General features: G+C 40.8%; 1 protein-coding gene across 3 annotated transcripts in view; it reads right to left on the bottom strand.

The window, feature by feature from the left end:
* Window positions 1-432: 432 nt before the first annotated feature.
* LOC103389243 (sodium/potassium-transporting ATPase subunit alpha-1) overlaps window positions 433-18,656 on the bottom strand; it is a 39,173-nt gene continuing 20,949 nt past the window's right edge. The window contains exons 1-23 of one of the 3 annotated variants that reach the window (XM_008324572.2): window positions 10,164-10,375; window positions 9,977-10,090; window positions 9,691-9,750; window positions 8,433-8,534; window positions 8,233-8,334; window positions 7,913-8,026; window positions 7,640-7,774; window positions 7,356-7,473; window positions 6,996-7,264; window positions 6,601-6,909; window positions 5,147-5,281; window positions 4,842-5,037; window positions 4,589-4,764; window positions 3,879-4,015; window positions 3,641-3,791; window positions 2,931-3,099; window positions 2,693-2,847; window positions 2,484-2,607; window positions 2,080-2,225; window positions 1,857-1,987; window positions 1,107-1,208; window positions 927-1,018; window positions 433-826 (exon numbers count right to left, since the gene is read on the bottom strand). In XM_008324572.2, coding sequence (XP_008322794.1) covers window positions 798-826; window positions 927-1,018; window positions 1,107-1,208; window positions 1,857-1,987; window positions 2,080-2,225; window positions 2,484-2,607; window positions 2,693-2,847; window positions 2,931-3,099; window positions 3,641-3,791; window positions 3,879-4,015; window positions 4,589-4,764; window positions 4,842-5,037; window positions 5,147-5,281; window positions 6,601-6,909; window positions 6,996-7,264; window positions 7,356-7,473; window positions 7,640-7,774; window positions 7,913-8,026; window positions 8,233-8,334; window positions 8,433-8,534; window positions 9,691-9,750; window positions 9,977-10,090; window positions 10,164-10,268 — 3,171 coding nt within the window. In that variant the 5' untranslated portion in view covers window positions 10,269-10,375 and the 3' untranslated portion in view covers window positions 433-797. Of the gene's footprint in view, window positions 827-926; window positions 1,019-1,106; window positions 1,209-1,856; window positions 1,988-2,079; window positions 2,226-2,483; window positions 2,608-2,692; window positions 2,848-2,930; window positions 3,100-3,640; window positions 3,792-3,878; window positions 4,016-4,588; window positions 4,765-4,841; window positions 5,038-5,146; window positions 5,282-6,600; window positions 6,910-6,995; window positions 7,265-7,355; window positions 7,474-7,639; window positions 7,775-7,912; window positions 8,027-8,232; window positions 8,335-8,432; window positions 8,535-9,690; window positions 9,751-9,976; window positions 10,091-10,163; window positions 10,376-18,656 lie in introns of those variants that run through there. The other 2 variants (XM_008324577.3, XM_025062797.1) reach the window with 2 other exon arrangements.

Below are 18,656 nucleotides of genomic sequence, written 5' to 3'. Positions count from 1 at the left end.
TAATTTAATAAATAATTTAATAAATTGGCATGCACTCTGTTTTTTATTCTAATTCAAGTCTAAAAAGTTTAAGAATGAAACATTTTTAAATCCATCCACTTCTGTTACAGAAAACCAAAAAAGAACTCATCATCCAAAGAATTGGTAAGATTCCATAATGTTAGTTGAAATAATGGAAAAATATAAAACCCTTGAAAGGTGGACAAAGACCTAAATGGCTAAAATTAGCCAAGATGGCCACAAATCACTAAGCGTAATCAAAAATGGCCAATGCTAGCTAAAAAGGTTAAACTTTTAAAAAAAAAAACATAAGCATTGTCCTGACTTTATCAAACAAAGTCCAAAAGTGTAGGCAACAATAACTCAATAATAAACAGGATTTTGCCTCTCTTTGGTTCAAGGGTGACTGAATGAATAAGCAGAGGACACGTGTGTGGGACCTGACTCAAGCGCGTTTTTATTGAATGTTCATAACTGTTAAAAACATGTATAAAATTGGTCCTGTTTCAGAAACAAGGCACGCATAGTCATGTCATTGTTCAGTGATCATGTCATTATTAGCATTGTCATATATCATCACCATAAACATCATCAGCATTATCATCAGCACATGTCATCTCAGTATTTGTTCTAATAGTAGTATCAAGCATTCCCTAATATAAAAACACGTTCCAATTTTTCATTTTTCTTTTTTGTACTCCACAGGTTAAAATGTTTTTATTCCGAGCAGCAAGACAAAACTCATGCAAAGACGGGAGTTTGGAGGAGATGCGAGCTGGACAGGACTGACTGGGTCTTTAATAGTAGGTCTCCCGTTCCACCCATCCTGGAAACACAAAAAGAGAAAACACACACACACACAAATGATTGAACAGCAACAGCAGAGAGGCAGTAAAAATAATCAAAACCTTGCGTTGTGTGCTCACCTCCTGGGCTGCGTCTGAGGATCAGCTTTCGAATTTCATCGTAGATAAAGATGAGCAGGGAGTAAGGGAAGGCGCAGAACCACCAGTTGGGCCTGGAAAAAAAAAACGCAGGAGTTTCAGATATAACACGGTCAGTGGAGTAAACCCACAGAGGCCAGGTTTCTGGGGGGTTTTACTCACTTGAGTGGGTACATTCTGAGGGCCACATCCATGCCAGGGCAGTAGGAGAGGAAGGCAGCCAGAGCGGTCTCTTCAAACAGTCCAAAGATCAGGATCTTGTTCCTAAAACACACACACAGGACATCATTTTAGGAAAATGGACACTGAATGTGCTCCAAAGTGCTAAATTTAACCACCTTGGTCATCTTCATCAGATTTCACACAGTAACCAAACACAGTCTGCCAACACCCATTTTACGTCATATTGTTTAAAAAAAAAAAGTCAAAAACAAACAAAAATAGTCTAAAAAATGAAATGGTCTCTTATTGTCCAAAAATATATATAAAAAATTCTACTCACAAAAAACTAAAAAAAAAAAGACTAGAATAATGAAATGTTGATAATTTAAAGCCTAGTTAGATAAAGTACGTCAAAAAATAAAAAATAATAATTAGTAAGCTAAAAGTTGGCCAAAAAATACAGTAATAATTAATGAATTCCTGGGTTAACCACAGTAAAATCAGCCTTTACTGTACAGTATTTGATTTTAAATGAAATACTAAACAAAAAGTGAAGTAAAGCACTAAACAAAAAAACAAAACAAAAAAACCAAAATGAGACATAATTCAAAAGATTAGCCAAAAATAGCTAAAGCTAACCTAGAGATAGCATAAGGATATAGGATTATGAAATAATAGAGAAAAACTTTGAAACCTTGAAACATAAGTTAAAAAAAAAAAATCAGCAGGTTCACTCGTGTGTGCACTCACTTCATGCCCTGCTGGAAGACAGAGTTCCTCCTGGTCTTACAGATGATCAGATCGGCCCACTGCACGACGACGATGCTGGCGAAGAAGGCCGTGTGGCAGGTGAACTCCACGATCTTCCTCTGCTCGTAGGTCTGTCACAAACACAAGGACATGTCAAAAGTTTTCACCCAGCAGGTGTAGCAGCATGTGGAGGTGTCACAGGTGCCCGGTACAAGTTACTGACCCACTGCTGCCCATAGCTGTCCTCTAGGTCATTGACGTATTTATTATCCCAGGACACTCTGATGCCCAGCAGGGTGGATGGCAGGAAGCCGTTCTCAGCCAGGATCACAAAGTAGGTGAAGAAGCCTGCCAGTGCCTGGATCATACCTGCAACAAGAAAGGAGAGGAAGATGAGGATGATGATGATGATGATTTTATCTCCTGACAACCAAAAAATCTGTCATCATCACAAAAAGAACACCAACACTCACTTCTCACTTCTTCATCCGTGCTAGCCTATTTCTGGTGCGTACCACTTTTAATTTTATCTTGGATAATACTACTTTCAATCTACAAAGATCCGCAGAGGAACGATGAAGGTTAATGGTTGAAGAATGTGTAAAATGTAAAAAATGAAAAACCTACCGATCTGTCCGTAGGCGATGCTGATCAGCCTCTCGTTTACCAGTTTGTCTGTTTTGGGGTTTCGGGGCTGTCTCTTCATGATGTCACTCTCAGCTGCTTCATAGGCCAGAGAGATGGCAGGAACCTGAGAGAAGGCAAAGCATGACCAGGAATATAGAGAACACACAATGGGATAAGTCATCCAGACAGATGTGTCCCTCAGTACTCACCATGTCAGTTCCCAGGTCGATACAGAGGATGGTGACTGTTCCCAGGGGCAGAGGGATGTTGGCGATGATGAACAGCAGGAAGGGAGTGATCTCTGGGATGTTACTGGTCAGAGTGTAGGCGATGGACTTCTTCAGGTTATCAAAGATCAGACGACCTGAGGAGAAGAGTTACATAAAAGGACTGAGGACATTTGTCATGAGACCAGTCTGTGTAGGTCAGTCGTGTAGAACCACTGACCTTCCTCTACACCGGTGACGATGGAGGCGAAGTTGTCGTCCAGCAGGATCATGTCAGCAGCCTGTTTGGAGACGTCAGAGCCGGCGATGCCCATGGCCACACCGATGTCGGCTTTCTTCAGAGCAGGAGAGTCGTTCACGCCGTCACCTGTCACAGCCACGATGGCTCCCTGCAGACAGAACAGGAAGTGTTCAGGAGGTGAAGTTCCTGTTCAGCTACATCCTTATATACAGCTGTGGCTGTCTTTTAGATATTTAAGCTACTTTTTGGCTAAATCGGGTTATTTCAGTGGATTTTAGGTAGTTCCAGCTCATACTTGGCACTCAGACATGTTAAGCAGGGAAGGCTCAACCCGATACTCAGGATCAATTTAGTCCATGATTTATCCAAAACAACTGTGCAACAATCTGAGCACGACACAAGAAAAAAGAGGGAAAACCACAAATCTGTCCTGTTAATAGATGAATATACAAACTCAAGAGTGAGCTCACACTTCGACAGCTGCTTATATACTGTTGACAGTCATCAGACTGAAGCGCAGTTGGAAATTAAATATTTATGCTCACACTTTACATAAAAGGATGACCACGCAACACGCTGCAAAAACAAAAAAAAAACATTAAAAAAACTGAAGTGAAAACATCACTACACACCCACATACAGAAGGAGAAAGAGACAGAGATATAGAGGAGAGCTTGTTTTTCATGTACCTGTCTCTGACAGCCCTCCACGATAATCAGCTTCTGCTGAGGTGAAGTCCTGGCAAAAACAATCTCAGTGTGATGCTGGAGGATGTCGTCCAGCTGCTCGGGACTCAGGTCTTTCAGGTCTCCACCGTGGACCACACAGGCCTTGGCATCCCTGGAATACATACAACAGCCTGTTCAGTCAAATGGACTCCAGCGTTGTGGACCCACTGTCCACTCAGACACAGACAGAGGTCAGTACCTTGGGTTGACCTCGTTGATTGGGATGTTTAGACGAGCAGCGATGTCCTCCACTGTCTCGTTGCCTTCAGAGATGATTCCGACACCCTTAGCGATGGCCTTTGCTGTGATTGGATGATCACCTGTCACCATGATGACCTAATCAATCATAAGTGAAGTGAATGGTTAATATTTATTCAGTGGAAACACAGGATCTTTAGGTTATTTAGGTTGGTATACCTGTCTACATGACATTGTGAAAATATTTGCATTTTAGATGAATATTGGATAATTTACTATCTTTCTATTTCTGCCTTACAGCTAGCTTAGCTTAGCTTTGATATAAATAACAGTCTCTGGTAAACCTGGGTATTTTTAATTTTTATGAATTTACTTTTTGCTTTAGGTAAGAGTAGGGGGAGAATATCAATATACTGAAATATCACAATATTTTGTTTTACTACACAGATATTTGATATTGACATTCTACTGCACTGTATCAATTCTTATTACCGGTTAACATTCAAATATTCTTTTTCTATTTTGGTTTTATTTCTTCTCTAGAGATTACAAATGTAGATCCATCTGTTTCAATTGTGTTCCTACAATAAACTTTTAAAAACAAAACTCAATATGTCACTGTCATCGCAGTTAATGACAATATACTGTGTCATTGCCCCTGTATCATGATACCTATGGTATCGCCAGACTCTTGCTTTTTTTAAGCCATACCTTGATTCCAGCGCTCCTGCATTTTCCGACAGCATCAGGCACAGCAGCACGAGGAGGGTCAATCATGGATATGAGGCCGATGAAACACAGGTTGTCGGTGGGGAAGTTCACTTCATCAGTGTCAAAGGCAAAGCCTTCTGGGAACTGGTCATCAGGCAGACTGAAATGGCAGAAACCTGGAAAGAAGACAGCATAATCAGATGAAGTAGAGTGAGTCGCCACAGCAACTCACAGTAATTGTGTTACCACTCACCCAGTACTCTCTCTCCCAGTCCTCCCAGTTCCAGGTAAGCGTTCTGGAAAGCGTCTTTCATCTCATCATCCAGGGGCTGCTCTTTGCCCTGAATCATGATGCTGGAGCAGCGGTCCAGAATCCTCTCTGGAGCTCCTTTCATCACCAGCAGATGTTTGGACTCTCCCTCGGACGCTGCAACCTTATGGATAGAGAGCTGGAAGCACATGAGGTCAGAGTTAGCATCCCAGCAGATGTCTTTTTCATTTCTTGGCACAGGCTGAAGGATGGCAGTATCATCAACCAATGTCAGAACTTTCACATACCTGGTACTTGTTGGTGGAATTGAAGGGAATCTCTGCAATTTTGGGGTTCTTCTCTCTCATGCCCTGGACTGATCCGCAGCACAGTTCGATGCACTTCAGCAGAGCCGACTCAGAAGCATCACCAGCCACGTCTCTCTGAAGCCCAGAGGACATTGACATTGTATTATTGACAGGATGTAAGGACAGTATATAGTGATATCAAAAGATTTTAGATAATTTTGCCAAAATACTGTAAAGTGTAACTATTTTACACAAACAGTGACAGTGGAATATTTTTTTCTCATCAGTAAACATGTGTAATAAATCTGGTAAGCCTCTGTTTCCCTTTGGCTAATTACTGCATTTAAACAAAGACATGAAGAATGATCAGCACTTGTTTGTGTAACTGCTTAATCAAGAATCACTGCTACATGAATATGGGACGAGGAGTCACAGCGAACATTGACTCCATTTAGATCAGGGGTCACCAGCTTTATTTATCAGAGGGTCAGGATTTTCCTGGACAAACCCCTCAGGGGCTGGACATTCACATAGAATAAAATATAAATCACATATTTGTCAAACAATATGTAAGTAGAGTGAGTCTCAGTTGTTGTTTTTTTACAGTTATTTTTCTTTTTATCCTCACAATTTTGGAATCCAGTCGTGACATTTTTACCTGTTTGTTCACATACAACATATTTTATAAAATGAAAATATATATATAAAAAATTATATTTTATCTTATTGTTATGTCATTTTTCCATCATAAAGGTTTAACTACACAAACACATTGTTTACCTGCTAACACTGCAGTATTAATGACAGTGTCGAGAAGATCACGGGCAGTGAGAAAAGATGACTGGTAATTAGAGCCACGATGGCAGACATGCACGTTTACAGGTGATTATCACACACACACACACACACACACACACACACACACACACAGATACAGTACATAACACTGGGTGGAAACATAAGCATGGGCTCCAAGACAAAGAACCAAGAGACTCACCAAGTGTGTTTCCAAAAAGGTGGGGTTAGCAATAATAAGGTGTGTGTGTGTGTGTGTGTGTGTGTGTGTGTGCATGTTTACACTCCTGGGAGTCATAAGATGAAAAACAAGCCTGTTGGTCTAAGTGGTAAACATCCCTCTGGCAGTAACGTTAATTCATATATCATTTCCAATATCTCTTTCAAAATAATTGCTGTTAATGCTGCAGAATCAATTATTTAAAGACTGAAATTGATTCTCGGTTATTAGGGTTTTTTATACCTTTCACTAAATACTATTTTTAAATACCAGCCATCTCATTAATAGTTTATCAGGTGTGGATCCGTTCATTAATAAGGTGTGTAATTCCCAGCTCCAGTGTGTGTCTTTGTGATACAAAAGCTATTGATTTAGAAATGTGTGTGCATGAATTAGCTGTGACTGCATTGATTAAGGAATGTAGAAAAGTTGAGTAAACCTTCAGGATGGGAACGTTGCTTTGCTCAGCCAGGAAGACGGCACGGTTGCAGAGTCCAGCGACCCTGGCCAGACCAGCCCATGTGGCAGAGCTCCTGTCGAAGGAAGCTCCACTCTGGTTCTCCGTGGTGTCGGCCTCGTGGATCTGGTTGTCAAACCACATGTGGGCTACGGTCATCCTGTTCTGGGTCAGGGTTCCGGTTTTGTCAGAGCAGATGGTGGAGGTGGATCCCAGGGTCTCCACAGCTTCCAAGTTCTTCACCAGGCAGTTCTTCTTGGCCATGCGCTTAGCAGTCAGGGTCAGACACACCTGGAACGGACCATGATTGTAATCTTTCTGCTAAATGAACCCAGGATTAAACGTTCACATACTGTAGTGAAAAGACCAGGACTCACGGTGACAGTGGCCAGGAGACCTTCTGGCACGTTGGCCACGATGATACCAATGAGGAAGATGACGGCCTCCAGCCACGAGTATCCAAGGATGAGTGAGAGGACGAAGAAGGAAACACCCAGAAAGACAGCGACACCAGTGATGATGTGGATGAAATGCTCAATCTCAACAGCAATGGGGGTCTTTCCACCATCCAGACTGGAAGCCAGCGTGGCGATACGACCCATGACAGTATGGTCACCAGTGTTGATGACGATTCCTCTAGCAGTACCTGGTGAGAGTTCCAGTGCCAACGTTAATCACCAAGAATGCACACAGCTCTTGTAAATCCTACTTAAAAAAAAAGAAGACAGTGTCTTTACCTTCAACACAGTTGGTGGAGAAGAAAGCAATGTTCCTTGTCTCCAGTGGGTTGTCATTGGAGAAGTCAGGAGTACGAGTCTGTGGCTCTGATTCACCGGTCAGAGAGGAGTTGTCCACCTAAGGAATGAGTCATCAACTATGAAAAATAAAGTTGTACACATTTTCCCCACAAAAAAACCCCAGAAACATCTAAAAGTACTAATTAGGTCCAGCAGCAAACCGAAATTCATAAAGTCGTGATTTCCCTTCACTATTTTGATCATTTTTAAACAGAAGGACACACCTTGCAGCCGTGAGCAGAGATGATCCTCAGATCAGCAGGGATTCTGTCTCCACCTTTCACCTCCACAAGGTCTCCAACCACCACCTCCTCAGCGTTGATGCATTTCTTCTCTCCGTCACGGACAACCAGGGCTTGCTATAGGACAAAAATTGAAAAGGAGAAGACAAACAGTGAGTCACCAACAGCTTGGTTTGGTGAAAATGGAATCTTAACCTTTGTCATTGCTACTAGCTTCAAATGAAAGTTCAAGGTGATGTCATGTTCAGGGTTCACCTGTGGGACCAGGTTCTTGAATGAATCCATGATCTTGGAGCTCTTGGCCTCTTGGTAGTAGGAGAAGCAGCCAGTGATGATGACGACAGCAGAAAGCACAACACCCAGGTACAACTGCGGAGATGAAGATATGATACAAAGTGACATAAGGCAGGAGGAAAAATCTGTTTCATCCTTCTTTGCTGCCATATAATAGAGACATTGTGACATTGGCCTTGGCAGCTAGTCATTGTGACATTTTTCATCCAGCCACTGGGAAATCATGTGGCAAGTTGTCACATAAAAACCGTCACACAATCCTCTCAAGGACCCCTTCTTACATTATCGTTTGCAGGCTCATCCTCCATCACAGCCTGAATACCGTAGGCCAGGAAACAGAGGATGGCGCCAGTCCACAAGAGCATGGAGAAACCACCAAACATCTGGATGAAAAGATGGAGCAGCAGGAAGTTTTAGCATACTCACCATTAATTTTATGTGGTCAAGAAAAAACACTGTTAAAAACTGGATGTGCTGTTACCTGTTTGCAGAATTTGACCCATTCTGGGGTGGTGGGAGGAGGAGTGAGGGCGTTGGGTCCATCCCGAGCCAGATTCTCAGCAGCCTTAGCACAGGTCAAACCCTGTGTAGAGAGAAATTAAAAATTCACAATAAAGAAGGCTAAGATGAGGCTAATAGAATCATATGAAATCGGGACAGGAGAGAGGTTTTTTTGCAGCTAATTAATTATTCATAACTGCTGCATGCATGCACACGCAGAGCTTGGAGACCCCAGGTTTAGAGGAAGTCATTAACTATTCTCCTTGATTTTCACTGCATGACCAGGAGCACATTTGCATGAGAAGAAAGAGGGGGTTACACAAGAGTACTGTGAGTAGTGTGGGGGGTGGAAGCTGTGTCTTAAAGAGAGAAATGTTTGACTAAAGCACAACAACACAGACCATCGCTGCTGTTTATGGAATTCTGTTAATCAGTTTAATAGGTTTTATTAAATAAATTAATGGAAGCTCAATTTCACCGCAAAATAATAAATATGTATTTAAAAGGTAAATGTCACCACCTTCATTCAAACTACATTTTGGTTGGAAATATTTGATATTTTGGTGGGCTCTTCTCATAAGCCCTGGTAGTTATAGTTGTCTCCGACCTATATCTTTGGCAAAAATAATTTAACTTTGAAGTTTTTTTTATTATTATTTAGATTTTATTATAGGACCTATAGATTAACCAAAGCAATTCTGGTGTTCTTCATTGACCTGACCCTGCACTCAGAGTGCTCACCAGTTCTTCTACAGTATGTGGGCTATGAAACTCATTCCTCCCACATTGAAATGATTTGGCATTTAGATAAATCTATGCAGCTCATTTAGAAGTTTAAACGATTTTGCAACAATATTCCCTCGTGTGGCTTAGACTCAGTGTAAACATAAAGGTCATGACTAGTAAAGATCCAGTTTATTAAAAGCTGTGGAGGCTGATCAGACCATCAACGGCCTATCCAACCATCATGTGAGAAGATCTATTCCCTCCATCGACAAAGGCCTTGGTTAGATTCATCCAAGTCTCATTAATCTTTCATTAGTTAAAATGTCAGCTGAATAGAAAAGTGGAACTTGGCAGCAAACGGCAGCTGATGAGCTCCTGATATTTCCATCCATCTCCGTGATAAAGGAGGACACTTTGAAAGAAATACTTCTCCTCACTATTACATCATGACGCCAGGGTCTGGCAGGCTGAATTATGTCCAAAGTCAGAGTTTACTCTTTGTCTCCACTCACGTTGCTGAGGTCGGTTGCATATTTGCGGGCGAGCTCATCCAGAGTCAGTTTGTGATCATCCTGAAACAAAAGAACGTGAGACGGCCTTAGTGCACACTCATAGTCATCTCTGTGCGTGTGTGCGCTCCATATGTCAAAGTGTCAAAGGACAGGGACATTGGCAGCACAATGTGTGACGACCTTCATTTTGATAATGACAGCCTCTCAAGATGTGGAGCTGCAGATTCGGATCACGACAGGCCACAGAGGGAAAAGAAAAAAAAAAATCAACTGAGATGAGACTCACCATATCTACTTCCTTCTTCAGTTCATCCATATCCTTCTCTTTCTTCTTCCCCTTCCCCTTCTTCTTACCGCCCTGCTCTGAGGTCGCAGCCAGTTCATACTGCTCTCGTCCGTCCTGGAAAACAAAGTCAAAACACCACACCAAATGTGAAAAAGCGACTTTTTCTATGATCAATCCAAAATTCTACCTTAAACAGTCTTGCAGGTTTCCTAGGCAAGTTCTTTTGAATGTCAACTCTGCTGCGGCCAGTAATGGACCGCAGATGTGAGGGACGTGAGGGACGTGAGGACATGATGTCTTGATCATAGTCTAGGTTTGACAACCGTGGAACTAATGACTTCAATCGGAAATCCAGAATCAGAAAATGCCATGCACAAGAACCATGTAATACAAGGCAATGAGGAAATGTTTTCCAGATCTGCCACACTCTATTAGCACAAAAACACAAGAATACACCAGTGATGGAACAAAGGTAGGAAGGATCAAAGCATGTCCAACTGACCAGGAACTCAGCTTTCACACACAAGACATTAGAGATGAGGTGTTAAATCAGAGGCACTCAAAGCTGTTCATATGATCTTATAAATACCATCAACATGTGGGTAAGAAACTTTAAATGGACTTTTACAAAAATGACCAATTCAATTATATCAATTATTGAGCATTATCTTAATTAATAAAGAAGAAACAGTTAACAAAATATATCTATAAATATCCAGAAACTCAAGCTAAGACCAGAAACAGCTGCAAAATAAATACAAAATATAAACAAAATAAGGATGCATTTATTTATTTTGATGAAAATATATATTATATCTATTAGATGAAATGAAGATAATAATTAATTATAATTTACTATCCTGGTTGGAAAAAAAACATTTACTTAATATTAGACAGATTCTGAGCAACAAGTTGCAAGAGAAGAGTCCAAGAAGAACAAGTCAGGACGTTCAGTATTGTAGCATTGCTAACAATATTGATGCTAGGTTGTTGCTTTCTCTAAACCATTCAAAGTCTACTTGGTGCAAGTAAAATGAAGCTAAGGAGCAGCTGCAAGAGGGGAAATTCGAAAGGGTGGAGCAAGGTCTATGTGGTTCTTGGTCAGTTAGAAGATAAACTTTTTTTCCCATGGTGAAAGAGATTACAGTCTTGGGTGAAACTAATTTTCACTTGTTTAAACGTCTATTCAGAAGTAAATACAGGGAGTTTGGATTCATCCACAAACATTGTCTCAGCTAAAGCCAAACGTTCATTTACTGGTGACCAAACCATGAAACATTTTGTTGATTTTAATCCCAATTGGGTCAAGATAGACCAAAAAATGTCGCACAGAGGTCACCAGAAAAACAAAAGTAAGGCCGAGAACTCAGTAATTAGCAAACACATGGACATTGAATTCCCTGTCTCCTTCCATCTCCTGACCACTGACACCCACTGTTATTATCAGCAGTCACTGTAGACATCAGAGCACCAAATGGATGGGTGGAGATGGTGCTTTGTACGAGGGTGTGTGTGTGTGAGAGAGTGACTGAAAGGAGGCAAGATAAAAGGTGGAAAAAATAGACTGAGACAAAGAAGGTGGGGGTGGGTGGGCTAGGAGGCCCTGGAGTTGAATAGAACAAAACTAAACCCATATCCCGACCCCAGGATTTTTCCCTCTGTTGTGCTCCAGGTTCAGCCAGGTGAAAAGTGAAAGTAATCTGTGTCAGCCAGTCCCTCTATGCTTAAAGTGGACAGTGTCACTAAAGTTGTTTTGCCGTTAGCATCTAAGCTAACAGACGTCTTGGGTAAAGTTTAAAAGTCTAAAAAGCAGAAAATGTGGAATTTCACATTGATAGTCTTGTCTGGGGAGTGTCAATGCTACTGTCTGTGTCTGTGTAAGACAATAACAAAGTACAATTGTAAAGAAATATTGTAATTTCAAGTTTTTCACACTGGTTGAAATGTAGATAATTAACTTTTACACATACATGCACACAACTAAGTCAGGAAGACTTCAGGGAAAGAAACATCTGATGAACTTGATCTTCTAAAGCTTTAAAGGTGTGGTCGAACTTTTCAAAAAAATAAAAAATAAAGCTAATCTTACTCTCATTTCCTACATTTTAAAACTAAACATTACCAGTATTACAGCAAATCTCTTTGTTATACTGTGCTACCAACCGGTGATATGACCTATACTGCCATCAGCATAATCACTGGCTTGGATTTGTGTTCCTGTCATGGCGACCTTGTGGTGTGGCAGAAGTACGGGGTGTTACAGGATGACATTGGAGATTCACCCACACCATAGTAACCATTTATAGACATGGTCCCAGTCATGGAAATAGGAAGAACACTATTGTTTTCCTATCACAAGAGGCTTTTAAGGTTTCCCAGCGAGCCATCAGAGCAGTGTGTGTGTGATCCCAGCACATGTTGTTGTTCTTGCTCCAGCCCCCCTGGCCTGTTAAGCTGGGAAAACACTAAGCCAGGTTCTGGACCACTGTGGCCACGGCTCAGCCTCTGGACCCCCGACAGAACCCTCGGGGCCATCTGGCTCTGAGAAAATAATCCCAACACTGGACCAGGGCCTGTGCACTTACTCCCAAAGGACGAACAAGTGGTTTCCTCAAAAGTATAAACAAAAAACTAAACTTCACTGAGTTTCCTTCAAATATGATTTTTGATCAAAGGATGCAGAGCTGTAGATAGTCATTATAAACAACTAGAGTTTGTTTTAGGCCAGAGGAACAAATGCAAATTTGCATATTCTGTAACCTGAATGGTTACTGAATTCCTAAATTTCCCTAAGGGAACTCCCGAGGGATTAATAAAGTGCTATCTATCTATTTATCTATGTGCGATTAATAAAGTGCTATCTATTTATCTATGTATTTATCTATGTGTATAGTTGCAGTCCAACACTTTTTATGTCTTTGGTTCCTTGAAAGGTTTGCAAAGTAATCATTTAGAGAATTTATGTTGTCAAGATCCAATTTTTGCACTCTCTGTGTGTGTAAAACAAACAAGGCTTAGAGAAAAAAACGCTCCTGCTGATAATGTGGGATTACAGGAAAATATTTGTTACCCCAGTGTAAATACAGGCAGCTGCTTTAAGCACGTTGTTTCTTTGACATGAATCCCATAACTCTTCTGTAATTTCTTTGGAGCTGCTTTGAATGCTGTTTTTATATTAAGATGAATCATTTTGGTCTATAAAGTTCGACTCCTGAATACTGCATGAATATTTGACCCAACTCCTATAGACGTTAAACAATGACCCCAACATGACCGCAACTCAATGAGTTGGCCTCGCAACAACAACTGAAATAACAAGCTGTAGCTTAACCTGTTCACCACAACTCCTGGTGAAGAAAAACAAGGCACGGCCATTGTCTGACGGTCATTGTCTGACGGCCTTATCGGTCTCTTCATGCTCTATTAAGGTATTAGAGCTGAGTCAACTTCTGATTTATTCAACTGGGTGACACGTGTCACATTAGTCTCAGCCCGACCGCTTCTGTCAGCCAGACATTAACAAGATTCAAGGATCCAAATAATGTTTTAACATTACTACAAAAAGTGATTTCAGAGGCAACATCATAAACATGAGGACATTCTAGTAGAGAATATTATTTACCAACTCTGATGGGGGTAAAATGGTGTAAGATTAGTAAATCAGACCTAAGATCTGCTACAGAAAAAAAAATGAAATACAGGAACTTTCAAGGTCAGAGACAGCACCTAAACCTAGAACAGAAGAGGAGTGGGAGGGAAGACTTAACAAAGAGGGTGTGAGAAGGAACAAAGAGAATGGAGATGAGGAGAGGCCAGAGAACAGAGATGGATGACCAAGATCAGAGAGATGACAAAGGGATCAGAGGCCGCACGTACATGCACTAGACCATCGACCGGCACACAACAATGGCTGTTTGTGCTTTTTATAGTAACTCTGCATTGATGAACACAAAACAAAAGACTTGTTGAAAACCAATTTTCAACCAATTTGACCTAACAATGACGATGGCTTTCTCCCATTATATCCAAAATCCCAGTAACTGCAAGTCAAATTACAGCCAATATGTAATCTCATTTTTTGGAGATGCACTGTGCAATGTTTTTGGCCGATTACGACTCCCTGAAAAAAGGGACAAAGCCGAAAGAAAAAGAAGACGACTTCTGTTTCTTGCCATTAGCGATTTTGAGCTGGTTCTGATTTCCTCCAATTGACAGCATATCGAAAAGTGTTCTTCAGTGTAAAATGTAATTCTTAATTCAATTTCTTAATTAGGAAAACTGAATTACTTAACTACTTAATTAAAGTAATTATGAAACAATTCCAACCTGTGCAGTCAGTCACAGGTTCTCTCTTCAGTTCAACAACTTTCAAAATTAAGTGCTTGGTGACTGGAATGTGGTACTAGATGAAAACAGACTCCCATGCGTTCGACCTTCTGATAAATAACGCCTGTACAATAAGTCTGCGTTTATCCACTAATGAAGTGAAGTGACGAGAAAGTGAACTAATGTCACAACGAAATGTGACCTTTTTAACCCAAAGTGAGCAGGGGGCCGCCCCAACGCCGGGTGTGGGAAGGGCTCAGAGCACCTTAGTGGCAGCTAGCTTGGACTCACACCTGATACCTTCCGGACCAAAGTCCGCTTCCTTAACCACCAAGCCACCACTGCCTCAAATGGGTAGTAATACTAATGGTTAAACTAAGCATCGACATTAAACTTATGTTACTTGTCTAAATGTCAGTTGTAAAAAACTGCTTTAGAGTTAGCCCACAGCAGCTGCTAAATTAGCATGACAACACTTGATACTGAGAATCATTTGATCCCAATCATGATCAAAGCATCAAAGCAGCTCTAATTCTTTGTGCAGATTAGAGGGTGAAAGAGTTCCTTAGATACCATCAACTTTAGTTCATTCTATTTGACTAGTGTTTTTCTCCCCCAAATGTAGTAGAAGAGCCACTGATCAAAGCATTCTGTGTTAAAATTAGATCAAATGTTTTTGTTACAACACAATCCAAACCCATTTTAACTGTGACCCATGGAATAGGATGGGATCAGGATCTCATGTTGCTGCCTCTGTGATCAACTCTGTAGTTTACCCTGACCATCACTGTAAATCCCCGTCATATTGAACTTGTACAACGGCCAAATCCAGGGACTGTATCTGTAACAGAAATACCAGGGTCACAGCAGAAAGAAAACAGTCTCAGCACTGTCTTCCAGTGGATACTGTTTTGTATCTACTTGTGTGACTGTATCAGATCAGCTTGCCAAACATTTTAAGGTATGCATGTAAACAATGTCAGATTAAATTCATTGGGCGACCATTAGACAATGTTACTTTAAAAAAAGAACTCCTGTATCTGAAGGTCACTTCAGATACAGGTCACTTTCAGCCTTCCTCAACTGAGCTCCACCCACTTTTAAACAGTGATAGTGTACTACACCATAAAACTAAACGTTGAAGCCCATAAATATGGGTATAGTTAACAAAATATAGTTTAGTTAAGACTAAGGTTTACAATGACTCTTTCAAAATTAGCGGGCATTCACGGGTCATTCAGGGAATACTGATCAAATGCACTTCCATCAGTCAAACTCCTGGAACCTTGAATTTGAGCAACGTTTTTCATCAGATGAATAATGCTTTACTGAATAAAAGAGGTTGCAGAATTCAACTGGGCATTCTGAAATCAAAATTACTTTACAATCCATGTAAAACTGACCCACTTTCTACATGATCGACAATTAGGTTTGGTGAAACCAAAGCCTCATATCAACAGTTTTTTTGGCAAACTTAATTTGTAATGAGTGGACTTTTTTGGTGCCAGGATCTAAAGCCAAATTCACAAGCTGCTCATTCAACTGTGCTCTCACTCTCTTACACACACACACACACACACACACACACACACACACACACACACACACACAGGCCTGGAACTTCGCCTGGTTGCTACCAGCGACTATTACCACACCTCTTGAGAAATGTGAATGGACAGTCACATGTCACACCACCACCTCCCTCTCCCTCTGTTGTCCCATTCCCCCTCTCTACTATCCCCACAAACCTGCACACTCCTCCTCCTCCTACTCTTCCAACTTTTCTTCCACTTCCTCCTTGTTTTTTTTTGTTTTTACAACAAAAAGAAAGAGCGTTGATTTAAAAGAGAGGTTGTGTTTAATACTCTCTTCACGTTCAGTGCAACTCTGAGCTGTCTTCAGCAGCACTAAAGTAAATGAATGAATCAGTGAATCAATGAATGAATGGTTTTCCTTGTTGGAAACTTTTCTGGCACTTCCCTGCTACCAGGGAAACGGTGTACCAGTGATCCTCCATTCTGTGTAGTTCCTCAACTTAATCTACCACAAAGTACGTGGAAATAATGCTTTATCCACATTTTCATGTACTCCTGAATTCATATTTCAATTGTATGTGTTTCTTTGAAAGACACATTATACAATTTATACTTTAACTCCAAAAATGAAAATCACCAAACTCTGGACAAATTATAGAAAAACATAAATGTACTGTTTGTTGTTTTACTTGTTCAATTTGTGAGGTCTGACTAATATATACTGGTATATCAGTCAATGTCAACTTCACAGTCGGCTAAAAATAAATCATATCAATCGATTATTAAAAGATGGTTGAGGAATACTATAATTCAAAGACAATCATTAAACATTATCTTTATCCATTATTGCTAAAATTGAAGAAAGCGAATAGACTAGCACTGAAATGTCTAAACACTGACAGTGAAAGATTGATAGCTCAATAGGAGATTAAGGACTTCACTTTGCCTGTGATGCTTACTGACATGATGTCAGATTTAACCTTCATCAGGCGTTACCACCACGACATGTCCAAGCTTCTGGACAATCCAAATGTCAATCACTTGCAGTCCACTTGTATTTATCTCCCACATATTTTTATTTGGATCTTTTGTCTTCCCCAATGCATACAGAGGATTGAAAGAGGTCTTGTGACTAAAGGAGTTTTTTTTAACACATTACTTTCAAATTCAGCTGAGCAATCTGTTCCCCAGAACTCAATCAGGGGAGTTAGACGGTTCTCCAGTTTCCTTTACAAGTCTAAATGTTTTATATTTAATTTTTCTTCCCAATCACCCCTGGCTCCAAAGTGAGGGGCGGGGGAGAGGACACTTTGCAACATGATGCTGCTGTGGACAAGAATGAATGAACAAGTGATGTCATGAATCTTTTTTTTTCTTTTATACTTTGAGTACTTAACCACACCTCCACTGCACTGACCAGCCAAGACAAAAAAGTTACACAATTCATCTCCTCCTCAGAGGAAACATAGTTTAAACTTTTTTTAATCCTACAGTTACAGAAGCACAGTGATTGGGGCTGCAGTTGAAATGAATTACTTTTTTTTTTGCAAAAATGTTTCTCCCTTATTGGCATAAAATAAACAGCCAGCAGAGCAGGAGTGCTCTGAGCAGCAGTGCTAAAGTTCGTTGCTAAGAGCGTTCCATTTCTGCTGAGCAACAGTCTTGCGATGAAAGTTCAAAGAGCTGCCACAGAAAACAAAATTGCGCAGCTCAAGCTGCTTAGCCAAACAAAGGATTGGAGAGTGAGAGTTAACTGGCACGTTGAAGCACTGCAGCAGGAGTGAGGCAGTGAAGGCAAGAGAAAAGAGCAACGGAGATGGCACGGCAGCCGGGATTCACAGATGGAAAAAGAGGAGGAAGCCAAAGATGGAGTGAAAGTGTGCAGAATAATGGAATGAGGAGAGAGAAAGATAGTGTGCTGTGTTCTGTCACAGACGAGGAGTAACGTGTGACAAAAGCTCCACTTAATACACAGTGACTGCAGAGCGGAAAGAATGTTAAGTCCTCAGAGAGAGAAAGAGAGCGAGAGGGACGCAGGGAGAAATAACAAGAGGCAAACTGTAAAGAACTGATGTGGAGGTGATGTCAACTCGTTACAGGCCATCATTAGCAAACTTGTGTATCTCGTGCTGGGCTGACCTGAAGCCTTTTCTCGTCATGTCAATATAAGAATACATTTGTATCATGTTCTTCATTCAGAAAACCCATTTGTAATTTTGCCATTCACAAGAAAGCATTACACACTCTTCAGTTTCAACATTTGGCATAGAACGTTCTTGTAAAAACTGCATATTGAGTTTAAAGGTTGAGATGAACCCGACGCAATTTTATGGCCATTCCATTTTTTTCGTGAAGGCTACACCCTTTCCCAAATTGACAAAAGGTGCCTCCAAATACTCTCAAGTATTCCGATTTGATACTTGGGATACAATGATCCAATGTTAAGATATCTATTGTAAAACTGACTAAAAACCTAGATCAGGCATCATATAATGGGAGCAATCTTTGATACCAGTCTATCAACTCAAATCTTCATTTGAGACGCACAAGGTAGCGGCATGTATCGCATGTTGGTAGATGAAAAACACAAAAGGACAACACGCAGCCTCAACAACAAGGTGAACAGGTGAATACACCTGATGCAGGGCCCTTTGGCTCCTTTATGCTGGTGCTACTGTTTGACACAAACCGACAGATTGTGTAAATAATTGAATCTCGCTTGTCACATTTGGAAGTTGACTTCGGAACAACATTTCAATTCTAGTACAGTGACCCCACCCCCCCCCCCCACCACACAGCACGGTGATGAAGAAACACAC

The sequence above is a fragment of the Cynoglossus semilaevis genome, chromosome 14 (assembly GCF_000523025.1).
Source record: "Cynoglossus semilaevis isolate Cse_v1.0 chromosome 14, Cse_v1.0, whole genome shotgun sequence".
Taxonomy (NCBI): Eukaryota; Metazoa; Chordata; class Actinopteri; order Pleuronectiformes; family Cynoglossidae; genus Cynoglossus; species Cynoglossus semilaevis.
The sequence above is the reverse complement of the archived record's forward strand: the minus strand, read 5'-3'. Positions and strand labels throughout refer to the sequence as shown.